Source organism: Microcebus murinus, chromosome 7 (genome assembly GCF_040939455.1).
Source record: "Microcebus murinus isolate Inina chromosome 7, M.murinus_Inina_mat1.0, whole genome shotgun sequence".
Classification (NCBI taxonomy): domain Eukaryota; kingdom Metazoa; phylum Chordata; class Mammalia; order Primates; family Cheirogaleidae; genus Microcebus; species Microcebus murinus.
In genome coordinates this window covers 40,699,704-40,715,169 of record NC_134110.1, presented here as the reverse complement: position 1 = coordinate 40,715,169, position 15,466 = coordinate 40,699,704, and the positions used below count along the sequence as shown (strand labels likewise).

The 15,466-nt window shown below is 44.0% G+C and overlaps 1 protein-coding gene across 1 annotated transcript; it reads right to left on the bottom strand.

The window, feature by feature from the left end:
- Positions 1-1,508: 1,508 nt before the first annotated feature.
- On the bottom strand, positions 1,509-11,153 carry LOC105882742 (uncharacterized). Its single transcript, XM_076005341.1, has 4 exons — positions 11,091-11,153; positions 6,826-8,335; positions 4,917-5,029; positions 1,509-2,128 (listed from the first exon to the last, which is right to left on the bottom strand). Exons 1-4 carry the CDS (start codon positions 11,151-11,153, stop codon positions 2,087-2,089), a joined length of 1,728 nt encoding a protein of 575 aa, XP_075861456.1. The 3' UTR covers positions 1,509-2,086.
- Positions 11,154-15,466: the final 4,313 nt, after the last annotated feature.

Here is a 15,466-nt window from a genome sequence, read left to right as displayed (position 1 = left end):
ATCTGCCTGCAAATGAGAAGTGACTCAACAGCTTGCTAAACTGTTCAACAAACAATAGCTTGCTAAAACTCATATCATTGAAGGGGACTGTGTGTGTGTGTGTGTGTTTGTGTATGCATGCAGTGCATGACATTTCAGAAAAAGAAGATATTAGCTGTTTCCCTTAGATGGTGTCCTCTCGAGACTTTAAAGGAACAGCAGCAGGCCATTACAACACATTTCATATTAAGCAGATTCTATGAGTCAAGTCATTGCTTGTAAACATAATGCCATGCAATAAAACTTGATATATACTTTATGGACTTCACACAATAATTCCATATTATTTCTGCCGTTATTTGCTGCATATCTATGATGTGCTCACTAGGCATATGAAGGTAAATAGAGCTCATAGATTGGTGGCAGGGTTGTGCTGGAACTATACTCCAATATTGCAAAAGGCTTCTGCAGACATGGTCACCCAGAGAATAAAAATAGGCAGAGAATAGTCTCTAAAATCTCAGCCCCATTCCACCATCCCAAATCTGAAGTATAAGTTGCAAAACAAAGGAAAAGAGGGAGAGACTTTAGTGAAATAAATGAAATATTTGCTCTAGCCTGTGAAATGTCCTACAACCTGGAGCCATTCTAACGTGTGAATGAACATCTCTGCCAGTGTAACCCCTGCAGGGTTAATTGTCATAGTCATCAGCTTACGCACTTACAGGATGCCACCTTCTGGGCCACATGAGCTCATGGAGGTGTAGTAGCCCCTGTGAGACTTCTGCCCATAATAGGGATGGTCCGGAGATACACACTTTCTCCTTCACTGACCCGGTCTGCTGGGAAAAGGCAAGGCTTCACTCCAACCATCTCTTTTTTTCTTAATATTTGCTCTCACCTGCGTGGGCCTCCTCAGGGTCTGAGTGTCTCCAACAGACACAAACAGTCCTCTCAGGCCTCTCCCAACTAAGAAGTGAGAGCAGAGTCCAGCAGGACACTGGTGTAGAAGCAGAATGAAGTAGGCTTGAGTCAGGATTCCATCACTCATTGACAACTGGTAGGCTATTTAAATTCTCTGGGCTTTGGTTTCTTCAACTACAAAATGGAGTGGGGTTGGGGGATTATAACCATCCTACAATTGTGAAGATCAAATAAAGAAAATTTTATGTTTTTTAGAAGGAGTGTTGTACAAGTTCTGTGCAAATGATGATTTTGAGCTGGAAGCCTCTGTAGACACATTTAGCTTGGAAAAATAGAAGACAAGCTTTTACTTGGAGCTAAAGGCAGAATCGCAGCTGTTGGATTTGTTCTGAAATGAACACAGGACACCTTCATAAGTTAGACTGACAAATATGTCCTTCCTCTCCCCCGCCATGTGCTGCCTCCCCCCCTCCCCGCCATCCTATTCCCCATGTTTGAATTCAATCCAGATCAAAGTAAACTGCCACCCATTTGCAGTTCTAAAAACCTGTTTCCTCCTATCCATTGTACATATTAACCCACCACATTAGAATAATATAGTCAGATGCAATTATACCCAGACTATTTAATCACCCAACTAGGTTACCTTATGTCATTAAGCATAGTCTTTGTGAGATTGAAAGGGTGTTGCCCTCACAATATGGTTATTTCCTCTGCCTTGCATCTTCAACAAATAAGACTTAAAGTCAAATTGTCATGATAGTCTTAATTTACCATATCTAATTCCAGTAATTTGAACTTTCCTTGGAGCTGAAAATGCTCAGGACCCATCAGTAAATGTCTTATTTGCTTGCTGGAAGTTGACAAGGAGATATCTTGGTAGGTAGGTGAGAAAACACACCCTTCTTGGGCCTTCACTTCTTTGCACATGCTCTTCCTCCTGCTATCAATATCTGTCATTCTTTACTTAGCTGGGAAATTCAGAACACAAGCTTCAAATCCAGCTCACATGGAACTCACCTTTAGGTGAATGTTTTCCTGACGTTGACACAAGCAAGGAAAGTCACAGCTGTATCTCTTGTTCAAAACCCTTCTACAGCACTTCAGTCCCAATTCTACAGTTACTTGTTTCAATATCTCCCTCTTCTGTGGCATGTGAGTCCTTGAAGGGTGGCATTGTATTTTATTCATCTTTCTGATTCACAACTCTTAGCGTGGAATGAGCCTGCAATTGTAAATTGAATATATGAATAAATATACATAAATATACAAATAGGTAATTTTTTCAAATGTTTATTGTCCACTGAAATATTTAACCCATTGTTTTTTGGTGGGGTGACATTAATTTGTTGAGCCCAAGCAAAATTATGCCAGCTATTTTTCAAGTAATAAAACAATAGACAACTATACCCCCAAAATGACATTTTTTAAATTCAGTTTCTCCTTTCTCTACCATGGATAAATTCATGATTTTTTATTCCTGCTTCTTCTGTGGGTTTCTCTAACAAGCATAATTATTTAGTGGATGGCTGGGCTGATTTAACTATGAGCTCTGTCTGATATGCAGAACTTCCACTCTGCTGAGTTGGGAGAAAGATAAAGCTCAAGATGAATGGCTGAATTCAGATTAAATAGGCACTTACTGGGCATCTACTAAAGACAGGATATGATGCTGGCAACATTATCTACATTATCTTAATAGTCACTCGACACTACAGTACTCTTTGTGCAGTCGTAGAAAGGGATGGTCACAGGGGGGATTTAATTTGTTGGCAGTTACCCAGCTATGAAGCATCCTACGCTGAATCCAGATATCTAGTTTCACAGATTGGAGATGGCCTAGGATTCAGAGAGCGCTTAGCTAATATGAATGTGTCTGGATGATGGTCACGTCCCTGCCAACTCTGAGGTCCCATAATCTGGGTGACTTGGTGAGGACCTCTACTGGGCGGACTTTGTGTACAGGTTGAGAAAGCAGTGAGGTTGGAGCTTGGGAGGAAGGACGAAGGATCTGTGTTTTCTTATTTGTCTAGTTACTCACTGGGTACATTGAGTGTTCATTGCTTCATGCCACTGCTCTGCCTGTATCCTTTCATGGCTCCCCCATGCTCTTTGCACAGAGATGTTGTCTCTGTCTGTTGCTTTGTGTCTTGCCTCTTCCTCCCCCTCCAGCCTCAATTTCAACCCACACCCTGCTGCTCCCTGTCTGGGGCTGGCCACACTGGCCAGCTTCAGGGCCTGCTGTCTCTTGACCTTGCAAGTGCTGTTTCTTCTGCCTAGAATTCTCTTCTCATCTTGCTTGTGCCACCTCATGAAAGGCTTTTCATCCTTTACCTCTCAGCCTAAGCATGTTTTTCTCAAGAAAGGCTATTCTGCAGCCCCAGGGCCAGCTCAGCTTCCTTTGTGAGTCCTTAATACAGACAGACCTGTCTTCCTTTCCTTTAGAGGACTTCACTCACTGTGCAGCTAGACATTCACTAATGGGTTAGGTGATTGATATTGGCCCTTCCTTTTAGGCTGGAAGCTCCATAAGAGAAGGGAGAGCATAGCATGGCTGGCACAGACCTTAGACACCATCTACTCACAGATACCTACTATGTAAACATTCTCTTGCCTGCTCTGAATCCCAGACAGCCTCCAATCTGTGTGACACTAGTCTATGGTAGGTGTTAAATCAAAATTTGTGATTCACTTTCAAAAAACTCTCTGCCTTTCCTTCAGAGTACTAAATCAGCCCATATCTAAGCACTCCTTACTGGGTCAAATGACTAATAGAATGAATGGAGACAGGAAAGAGGAGATGCAACTGGAATTTAGCATATGCCTAACCGATTGTAAGGTTTGAGCTTCAGAATGCAGGTTTTGACCTGGAGGAGAATTCCAGGGATGGTCCACCTATTGAACCAGGAGCTCCTGTCCCTAGTGAAATCAATTCCTTGTATAATGTGGGGGCGGGGTGGGTGGTAAAAGCATAAACTTTGGAACTAGATTGCCTAGATTCCACCACTTATTAGCTCTGTAAATTTAAATGAGTTACTTAACTTGTTTCTGACTCAGTTTTGTCATTTGTAAAATGGAGGCAGTAACAGTATTTATGTTGTAAGTTTGCTGTAATTTATATGTATTTTTATAAAGTGTTGAGAACAGTTCTAACATGGAGTATGTGCTTTATAGAACTTTCAAAAATTTTTATTTGTTTAGAAGATAGGATATACTGTGCCTTTTCAAGTGCCAGCTTCTATAACCACTTCCTTCCTGAGTCTCTTACTGTTTCTCTAATAGTTCTATCTTCTTATGCCTCCCTTCTGATCTAAGCTGCTAAGATCTGAGCATTTCTTGCTCCTGATCCTACCTGTATTATGACAATATGGTGTGTGTGTGTGTGTGTGTGTGTGTGAGTGTGTGTGTGTGTGTGTGTTTAGTTTTACTTTGTGTTTTCCATTGCGAAGTTTCAGTTCTCCACTGGTGGGAAGTAGCCTATCATCTCAATTATACTTGAGTTCTGCCTGAAGAAAATTTGGTTCCCCTGGTTCAATCAGGCAGAAGGAACAGTGCTGGGAGGTGAGAGACCTTGAGAAAAGTGGCCTTTGCTGGTGTGAATCAGTACAGTTCAGCTCCACTGTGCTAAATGGAGCCACAAGTTCCAATATGAGTCTTTGTGTCCATTCACTCTCTCCTTGCTCACCTCTCAGTGGGCTCCTTGGCTAGCAAGCTGGCATTAAAGGAACAGGAATGCTAATGAAATGCCTTTCTAAGATGGGCTGCCAGGGCAATTTTAAAGCAGAACTTAGTTATTAAGGTTCATTAATGGCATAAGAGGGTTGAGACTTTAAAATCTGAGCTGGCCAAGGCAGAGGATATTGTCTGGTGTGGAGGACAAAACCCAGAGTCCAAGGTATGAGTTCAACCCAGGTTCTACCACTTAAGACTTTGGAGACCTTGAAGGAAGTCCTCTATCTCTCTGGGCCTCCTCATTTGTTAAAGAAAATATTGCATTCATTCATTCAACAAACCTTTGTTGAGCTCCTACTGTATTCTAGGCAATTGCAGGGCAGATGAAGTCTCAGATGCTTTACGGTGGAACCACTCTGTGAAGTACATCTCTGAAACCTCAAATATGGTGAATCTGGGGACAGAAGCAAATGGACTGCTTTGTTTTAATCTGTGTAATTAACATAGGCCATAAAGTGTGGCACATAATATACACTCTGGAAATATTTGATGTTCTTCTAAAAATCTTACTATTGGCTTTCTTATTTTCTGAAACATTTCTAGACAATTCTATTAATTAGGTTTTCATATTGATTATTTTCTTTCTTGTATTTACTTTGGGTTTACTTTGCTCTTCTGTTTCTAACCTTTTAAAGTGAAAACAAAAATCACTTGTTCTTAGCCTTGTTTCAAATCTAAATATATGTATACAAAGTTGTAGAATTTCCTCTGTCACTACTGTAGCTGTTTCCTAAATTTTTTTATATGTTGTGTTTTCATTATGATTGAAATATTTTAATGCTCTTTGTGATTTTTTTCTTTGACTCATGTGATATTCAGAAGTGTGTTGTTTAATTTCTAGATATTTACATTTTTTTAAGTTAATGAATTCTAATGCATTTCCTTTGTACTCAGAAACATAGCCTGTAAGTACTGTGGTATTTCCTGTCAGCTCTAGAAGAGACTCACTCTCTCTATTTATGAACAGCCCAGCTCTGGGTGAAGGATCCATGGAGATTTCTCCATGTAGCATCCGGAGGATTCCCATCTGAATAATGCCCTCCTCTTTGGTACTCTGCCCTGCAAATTCCAGTTGCATTCATAGCCCTCACCTCTAATCTCTGCCACCCCAGCTCAGCAAGACTGCTATTCTTTTCTTAGCCTCCATACATATCCTTGTGATGTGTTGACCCCCAAGTGTTCCCCAAGGCAGAAAGTTGAAAAAATATTGAGCTCAACATAGTTGTTTCTTTTTTTGCTAGCATTACATTTCTCCTCCAAAATATACTTCATATATTTTGTTTAGTTTTATAGTTGCTTATAGTTGTGAAGGGAGGGAAATTAGCCTGGGTAGAACCCATACCTCTGTCATGGCAAAACCCAAAGTATCACTTTTTAATTTAATCTTATTTAAGTTGCAAATATTAACATAAGAGTGGTTTCAGAAATTTAGGCTTTAAAATGTAGGCTAATTTTGAAAAAGTACTTATTTCATCAGGGCTAACTTTATAGGTTTTCAATTTAACTTTTCTTTGCATTTCTAATTGTGATTTCTTTATGTATATGAACTTTGGAAGGGAACAAATCTATTGAGCCATTTTTTCCCCTCAATTTGCGGGCTTCCATTACTCTGAGTAACTAAATTGTATCTGCAATTGCTGTATAAAACCTCTTTCTACCAATATCTGAACAGTGCTTTTTTTTGATAACATGAAGAACTAGTTAAGATTCACTGATTTAACACATAAGATCAACTATGAATCGCTTATTAATTGGTTTACTTAAGCACAATGTTATCGGCTCACAGTATAAGTGATATCCTGATGTAGCTATAACATAACAGGTTGACACCTTCCATCCCTCCTCACTCAGCCTGGTTTCGAACTCCTGACCTTGGGCAATCCTCCCGCCTCGGCCTCCCAGAGTGCTAGGATTACAGGCATGAGCCACCAAGCCCAGCCTGGGAAAATGACATTTTAAAATACAAATTATGCACTCCAGACCTGTTTGCATTTATACTAGTTTTTTATTTTTACATTCCAAAGTAACATGTAGTCCTGCTATTGATTATAAGTTTAGTATTAAAAATATAGCAAGTCCTCAAATAACATCTTTTTGTTCAACATTGTTTCATTATAAGGTTGATGAGAAGAAAATATCAATTCCCAGCAGGGACACTGTCTGTGTGGAGTTGGCGTGTTCTCTCCATACCTGTGTGGATTCTCCAGGTGCTCTGGTTTCCTTCCACATCGAAACATGTGCCTGTTAGGTGAATTGGTGTGACTAAATGGTCCTGGTGTAAGTGTGTGTGTGTATGTGAGTGTGCCCCGTGATGGAGTGTGTGTGTGTGAGTGTGCCCTGTGATGGAGTGTGTGTGTGTGAGTGTGCCCCGTGATGGAGTGTGTGTGAGTGTGCCCTGTGATGGAGTGTGTGTGTGTGTGTGAGTGTGCCCTGTGATGGAGTGTGTGTGTGTGTGAGTGTGCCCAGTGATGGAGTGTGTGTGAGTGTGCCCTGTGATGGAGTGTGTGTGTGTGTGAGTGTGCCCAGTGATGGAGTGTGTGTGAGTGTGCCCTGTGATGGAGTGTGTGTGTGTGTGTGTGCCCTGTGATGGAATGTGTGTGTGTGTGTGAGTGTGCCCTGTGATGGAGTGTGTGTGTGTGTGAGTGTGCCCAGTGATGGAGTGTGTGTGAGTGTGCCCTGTGATGGAGTGTGTGTGTGTGTGCCCTGTGATGGAGTGTGTGTGTGAGTGTGCCCTGTGATGGAGTGTGTGAGTGTGTGCCCTGTGATGGAGTGTGTGTGTGCCTGTGATGGTGTGTGTGTGTGAGTGTGCCCAGTAATGGAGTGTGTGTGAGTGTGCCCTGTGAGGGAGTGTGTGTGTGCCTGTGATAGTGTGTGTGTGTGTGTGTGCCCTGTGATGGAGTGTGTGTGTGTGAGTGTGCCCTGTGATGGAGTGTGTGTGTGTGAGTGTGCCTGTGATGGTGTGTGTGTGTGTGTGTGAGTGTGCCCTGTGAGGGAGTGTGTGTGTGAGTGTGCCCTGTGATGGAGTGTGTGTGTGTGTGTGTGTGTGTGCCCTGTGATGGAGTGTGTGTGTGAGTGTGCCCTGTGATGGAGTGTGTGTGTGAATGTGCCCTGTGATGGAGTGTGTGAGTGTGTGCCTGTGATAGTGTGTGTGTGTGTGTGCCCTGTGATGGAGTGTGTGTGTGTGTGTGTGAGTGTGCCCTGTGAGGGAATGTGTGTGTGAGTGTGCCCTGTGATGGAGTGTGTGTGTGTGTGTGTGAGTGTGCCCAGTAATGGAGTGTGTGTGAGTGTGCCCTGTGATGGAGTGTGTGTGTGCCTGTGATAGTGTGTGTGTGTGTGTGTGTGCCCTGTGATGGAGTGTGTGTGTGTGTGTGTGAGTGTGCCCTGTGATGGAGTGTGTGTGTGCCTGTGATGGTGTGTGTGTGTGAGTGTGCCCTGTGAGGGAGTGTGTGTGAGTGTGCCCTGTGATGGAGTGTGTGTGTGAGTGTGCCCTGTGATGGAGTGTGTGTGAGTGTGCCCTGTGATGGAGTGTGTGTGTGAGTGTGCCCTGTGATGGAGTGTGTGAGTGTGTGTGAGTGTGCCCTGTGATGGAGTGTGTGTGTGTGTGTGAGTGTGCCCTGTGATGGATGGGGTGTGTGTGAATGTGCCCTGTGATGGAGTGTGTGTGTGTGTGCCCTGTGATGGAGTGTGTGTCTGAGTGTGCCTGTGATGGTGTGTGTGTGTGAGTGTGCCCTGTGAGGGAGTGTGTGTGTGCCTGTGATGGTGTGTGTGTGTGAGTGTGCCCTGTAAGGGAGTGTGTGTGAGTGTGCCCTGTGAGGGAGTGTGTGTGTGCCTGTGATGGTGTGTGTGTGTGAGTGTGCCCTGTGATGGAGTGTGTGAGTGTGTGCCCTGTGATGGAGTGTGTGTGTGCCTGTGATGGTGTGTGTGTGTGAGTGTGCCCAGTAATGGAGTGTGTGTGAGTGTGCCCTGTGATGGAGTGTGTGTGTGCCTGTGATGGTGTGTGTGTGTGAGTGTGCCCAGTAATGGAGTGTGTGTGAGTGTGCCCTGTGATGGAGTGTGTGTGTGCCTGTGATGGTGTGTGTGTGTGAGTGTGCCCTGTGAGGGAGTGTGTGTGAGTGTGCCCTGTGATGGAGTGTGTGTGTGAGTGTGCCCTGTGATGGAGTGTGTGAGTGTGTGCCCTGTGATGGAGTGTGTGTGTGTGTGTGAGTGTGCCCTGTGATGGATGGGGTGTGTGTGAATGTGCCCTGTGATGGAGTGTGTGTGTGTGTGTGCCCTGTGATGGAGTGTGTGTGTGAGTGTGCCTGTGATGGTGTGTGTGTGTGTGTGTGAGTGTGCCTGTGATGGTGTGTGTGTGTGAGTGTGCCCTGTGAGGGAGTGTGTGTGTGCCTGTGATAGTGTGTGTGTGTGTGTGTGTGCCCTGTGATGGAGTGTGTGTGTGTGAGTGTGCCCTGTGATGGAGTGTGTGTGTGTGAGTGTGCCTGTGATGGTGTGTGTGTGTGTGTGTGAGTGTGCCCTGTGAGGGAGTGTGTGTGTGAGTGTGCCCTGTGAGGGAGTGTGTGTGAGTGTGCCCTGTGATGGAGTGTGTGTGTGTGTGAGTGTGCCCTGTGATGGATGGGGTGTGTGTGAATGTGCCCTGTGATGGAGTGTGTGTGTGTGTGTGTGTGTGCCCTGTGATGGAGTGTGTGTGTGAGTGTGCCCTGTGATGGATGGGGTGTGTGTGAATGTGCCCTGTGATGGAGTGTGTGAGTGTGTGCCTGTGATAGTGTGTGTGTGTGTGTGTGTGCCCTGTGATGGAGTGTGTGTGTGTGTGTGTGTGAGTGTGCCCTGTGAGGGAATGTGTGTGTGAGTGTGCCCTGTGATGGAGTGTGTGTGTGTGTGTGAGTGTGCCCAGTAATGGAGTGTGTGTGAGTGTGCCCTGTGATGGAGTGTGTGTGTGCCTGTGATGGAGTGTGTGTGTGAGTGTGCCCTGTGAGGGAGTGTGTGTGAGTGTGCCCTGTGATGGAGTGTGTGTGTGTGTGTGTGTGTGCCCTGTGATGGAGTGTGTGTGTGTGTGTGCCCTGTAATGGATGGGGTGTGTGTGAATGTGCCCTGTGATGGAGTGTGTGTGTGTGAGTGTGTGTGTGCCCTGTGATGGAGTGTGTGTGTGAGTGTGCCCTGTGATGGATGGGGTGTGTGTGAATGTGCCCTGTGATGGAGTGTGTGAGTGTGTGCCTGTGATAGTGTGTGTGTGTATGTGCCCTGTGATGGAGTGTGTGTGTGTGTGTGTGTGTGAGTGTGCCCTGTGAGGGAATGTGTGTGTGAGTGTGCCCTGTGATGGAGTGTGTGTGTGTGTGTGAGTGTGCCCAGTAATGGAGTGTGTGTGAGTGTGCCCTGTGATGGAGTGTGTGTGTGCCTGTGATGGTGTGTGTGTGTGAGTGTGCCCTGTGATGGAGTGTGTGTGTGCCTGTGATGGTGTGTGTGTGTGAGTGTGCCCTGTGAGGGAGTGTGTGTGAGTGTGCCCTGTGATGGAGTGTGTGTGTGAGTGTGCCCTGTGATGGAGTGTGTGAGTGTGTGCCCTGTGATGGAGTGTGTGTGTGTGTGTGAGTGTGCCCTGTGATGGATGGGGTGTGTGTGAGTGTGCCCTGTGATGGAGTGTGTGAGTGTGTGCCTGTGATAGTGTGTGTGTGCCCTGTGATGGAGTGTGTGTGTGTGTGTGAGTGTTCCCTGTGAGGGAATGTGTGTGTGAGTGTGCCCTGTGATGGAGTGTGTGTGTGCCTGTGATGATGTGTGTGTGTGAGTGTGCCCTGTGAGGGAGTGTGTGTGAGTGTGCCCTGTGATGGAGTGTGTGTGTGAGTGTGCCCTGTGATGGAGTGTGTGAGTGTGTGCCCTGTGATGGAGTGTGTGTGTGTGTGTGAGTGTGCCCTGTGATGGATGGGGTGTGTGTGTGTGTGCCCTGTGATGGAGTGTGTGAGTGTGCCTGTGATGGTGTGTGTGTGTGTGTGTGCCCTGTGATGGAGTGTGTGTGTGTGTGTGAGTGTGCCCTGTGATGGATGGGGTGTGTGTGAATGTGCCCTGTGATGGAGTGTGTGTGGGTGTGTGTCTGAGTGTGCCTGTGATGGTGTGTGTGAGTGTGTGTGTGTGAGTGTGCCGTGCGATGGATGGAGTCCCGTCCTGGGTGGGTTCCCACCTGGCACCCTGAGCTGCCAGGATAGGCTCAGGCTAACGGCCCCTGAATGGAAGAATTGGGTAAATAAGGATCTTACTTGTTTTTATTAATCTTTCTTAAATGTACGTATAGCTCACATTTATTTCAATGTTTAATATTAGAAGTGTTTTTGTCTTTATTTAGAAGTTTGGTGATGTTTTGTGACCAGAAATATGTGGTAGGGACCTCGCTCTTATTTATATCAGTTAACCTGTGGTAAAACTGGTTCTGTTATGAATCCGTTCACTTAAAGTGACAGTCTCCAAGAACCTACTGTTGAGGTTAAGTGAGGACTGACTTCCTGTGATTTCAGTGTGCCCTCTTGTTTAATCCTCATTATTGCCCATGGTGTGGGCACATAAATTATTATTTACATTTCATACGCGACACTTAGATGTTGAATGGAAGAAGGTGGGGTCCAAAGCTGTTGGCTTGGATTCTAGGCCTCTTTTCTTCATCCTTTGCTTCATTTGAAGGTCTACAGATGGGAAAACAAGACAAGGAGGATGTAAACGATATCATGAGACTTCTTACATTTTAAAGAAAAGTTAGAAACAAAACTTTCATTAATCAATGTGAGGGAAGTTGTTTTCCCCCATGGTTTTGAGTTCCTTAACTTTCTTGCCTTCCCTCCCAGGCCAGAAATCCCACACATTTCCTTCAGCTGATTTCCAGCTCAATTTTGAAAACTCAAGAGATTCGTAAAGTTTGAATACATTTGAAGATAACCCCTTAATTAGCAATGCTTGAATGAAATTCTGAGGCATTCGCATCTCATTCATTTTAATAGGGCTCTGGTATTTTAGTTAAAGGATCAGCAGTGTGTAATAACAAGGTGAATTATGTGGTCATGACCTGAAACTCATTATGATCATAAAACTTTTGACTCCCCCCGCCCCTGCCCTGTCTTTTTGCTTAGGTCCTTGCAATGGGGGAATAGAACATAAAATCACTTAGAACATAAAATCACTGTGCCTCCAGATCTTTTTGACAAAAATTCACTCCATAAATTTTACCTCTGTGTGATCATAAAGAAACAATAAGTTTCTTTTTCTTCTTCTGTCTCAGGAGTGTGGATCTAAGGAACTTAGTTCACTAGAGCAGGATGTGGAACACTGGCAGTGTTAGAAACAGCAACGATACGTGCCCCAAGGAGGCAGGGGAAAGCTTGGGTGGACAGGTGAGCTGCAGGGGAGGAAAGAAGGTCCAGACCAGATGACAGAATAGAGCAGCTTAGAACGAGGTAACAGACTACAGGGAAGGGTTAGACAGGTGGCTGGTATTAGCTGGGATTTGAATGTAACAGAAATTACCAGGGATGTGCTGAGAGGAAATGATTGAAAACTCCGTGGGTTAGCAGCAGCATCCTGTCCCCAAATAATTAGGCCTCAGTTTCTGGGCTAAGACGAAGGGCAGAGAGAAAAAAGAGGTTAGAAGGGACTAAGAAAAATGAGACAGAGCACTGGTTTTACAGGAATCAGGTGATTGAAACAAAAACGAAGCTCTAGGAACATTCAGAGGCTCGTTAAGTGGGGTGGAGAAGGGATCATGGTAGAACTAGTAGCAAATATTTCTTTCTTTCATATCTTTATGTCTTAGATGGGATCTGCTTTCATCACACTGCAGGTGAGTCACTTTATCTGTTAAATTGGCAGATGCTTTTTGAGCACTTACCATGTTTGAAGTAGGTAATGGGAATTCACAGATGAAATAGAAAAGCATCCTGCTGTCATGCAGTTTATATCCTAATGGAAGGAGAGAGAAAATAAACACAATAAACAGGTAAAATTAAACAATAAAATATATAGAAGGTAATTCATAATATAAAAAGTGGTGTAAACAGGATTGTGAATGCAGGGGTCCAATCAAAATCAATACAGACCGAGGTAAAGGGGAACTTTACTTAAAAAGACTATTATAGCAGGGAGCATGCTTCCATCCCAGAAATGTCAAGCTTCTCAAAATAAAATAGAAAGGGGCTTTTGTTTTGTAAAGAGAGGGAAGTAAAAGTAGGGGGAAGTTTGTGAGATCAGAGGGCAAGAGTGCAAGGCAAACAGGTGGCAAAATCAGGCTGCTTCAATGAGAAATGTTTTTGTCTGTGGTTAGCTGATTCTCGGAATGAGCTGTTGAGGGGTGATATTCTGCACCTGAGTGGTTTTGTTCATGTTTAAACTTGAGGGAAAGCCAAAATTTGGGGGCCTGTGGGAGGAGAGAAGTCTGTCTAAAGTTTGGTCAAGTCAAATTTCACGGACAATTGTGAGCCCTTGGTCCCAGGGACAGTGCTTATGTGTAATGTTCAATAGTGTGGTCCTGCAAGAGCTCATCAAGAAGGTAACCTATTAGCAATGTTGAAGGAGTAGAGAAAGCAAAAACTTGAAAGCTACAAGGGAGCAAAACACACTGATATCAGGAGAAAAGCATTCCAACTAGAGGGAATGGCCAGTACAGGACCTGAGGTAGGGCTATAGCTGTTGTGTTTGAAAAGGAGAATGATGGATTGTATTTTCCAAAGATCACTCAAATAATGCCTCCTATTCCACATGCTCCTTTGCAATGTGACCTTGCCACATTCCCATGAACAAGTGGAGTTTATTTCTCCATGCACTCAAATCCTGCCAGGCCTTATAACGGCTTTAATCAATAGAATTTGATAGAAGTGTTGGTGTGTCAGTTTCAGACATGGCCATTAACTGGCCTGGCCACTTCTATTTCCTGCCTTCTGTGACACTCACTCTTGGAACACCAACTCTCAGAACATTGTAGCTGCCATACTAAGAAAAGGCCAAGGCATGTGGAGAGGCCATATGTGGGTGCTGTGGTCTACAGCCCCAGCTGAGCTCCCAGCATTAACTGTCAGTCACAGGAGTGAGCCATCTCCCTCGTCTAGTCCATTGAGCCTTCAGATCTAGTTGACATGGGACTATAACCACACAAGAAACCTTAAAGCACGAATGCCCGGATGTCATTCCACAGAACCACATAGAGAAAATAACAGATTATTTTAAACCACTTAATTGTGGGGTGTTATTTTATGGACAAAAAGGTGACTAAAGAAAATAACAAAGAGGACATTGAAGCGAAAAGACAGTGAGCAAGAAGGAGATCAGCAGGTGATGAAGTCAGAGAGACATGGGAAGCCCAACTGGATATTTCCTTGTAAGGACTTTAGGTTTTACTTTGAGTGAAATAGAGGGTTTGGAAAGAGGAGTGACGTGACCTGACCTCCATCTTCAAAGGATCCCTATGGCTGGGAAATAAATTGCAGGTACTTTTATAACAATTCAGGTGAGCAATGGTTATGGTTCAGACCAGACTGGTAGGGCTGGGAGCTACTTGTAAGGTAATCACTGTTAAAAGCTTCAGGGAGGTGAAAAGGTGTTGTCATCTGTATATGTTTTGAAAATAGAGCACAAAAGTGTTTCCTGACAGTTCGAGATGTGAAAGAATGAGATAGTCAAGAATCTCTGAGATACTAGAAGAAAGATGTCTTCATTCTTAACTGGGGAGGGGGGAGGAGCACTGCTGGAGGAACAGGCTCAAGCAGGCAGCGTGGGTGTATTAAATCAGAAACATTTATTCAAAATCCCAGTGGATGTATCACAAAAGCAATAGGACATTATAGCTTTGTAGTTAGTGGAGTTGTCAGGGTCAAAGGTGTAAAAATGGGAGGCATCAGCACATGTGTTTTTTTTTTTTTAAAGTCAGGAACAAATGAGGAATCATATTAAAGAGCAGAGGAAATGAGAGGACCAGGGGTGATCTCTGAGGCATTGCAAGGAAGAGAGGCTGGGAGAAGACAAAAAACTAGCAAAGTAAACTGAAAAGGAGCAATGAGTAACATAGGAAGAAAACTGGGAGAGAAGGTATCCTGGAAGTCTAGTAAAGGAAATGTTTCTAGCAGGAAGGGGTTATTAGCGTGGTCAAGTACTGCTGATGGGTCAAGGAAGAAGAGAACTGAGAATTGAGCTCTGTATTCAGCAATGTGGACTCAGGCAAATCAGCTCACACTCTTTTTTCTGTTTCTCCTCGCATACAACACAATATTTATTGAGCATTTGCTACATGTCAGGTACTTCTTAGGCCTTGGGGATAGTAAGCCAAATGAAATGTTCCCTCAAGGAGTGCACGAATATTCAATCAATTAAACAATATTTACTGCACGAGTACTACCTGTAAAATGCTGTGGTAAATACCATGAGGGATATAAATGGGGTATAAGACACATGTTTAATGTAATTGGAGACGTTAGACAGAAACACACAGACTGCTAAATTGCAGTATAAGCAAAGCCTGCAAGAAATGTCACGATGAAGTGTAAGATTTCAGTAAATGGCAGCATCTAAGACTAAATGCTCTGTGATGAAAGGATAGGTAGCCTAAATTGCAAACATGTGGAAAAGCTTTGTGAAAAGGCACACAAATAGAAAAATGCAGAGATGGGGAGCGTGTAGTATGGGCATTGGAGGTCCATAAATAGAAAACCCTGGAGAAATCAGAAAATGGATATAAACAGTAAAGGTGACAACATGGATGAAGCTGAAGGACATTCTGCTACGTGAAATAAACTAGTCACAGAAGAAAAAGCACTGTATGATTGTACTTTATGTGAGGTATCTAAAATAAATTCATAGAAGCAGAGAGTAGAAAGGT

Excerpts from the sequence above, each read along its gene's own strand:
- LOC105882742 (XM_076005341.1), bottom strand. The coding sequence starts at position 11,153 with ATGAGGATTAAACAAGAGGGCACACTGAAATCACAGGAAGTCAGTCCT. Across the intron at positions 8,336-11,090 it reads GTCCTCACTTAACCTCAACA|GCACACTCAGACACACACTC; the intron begins GTAGGTTCTTGG and ends ACACCATCACAG. Across the intron at positions 2,129-4,916 it reads ACAGTAGGAGCTCAACAAAG|GCTCATTCCACGCTAAGAGT; the intron begins GTTTGTTGAATG and ends TTACAATTGCAG.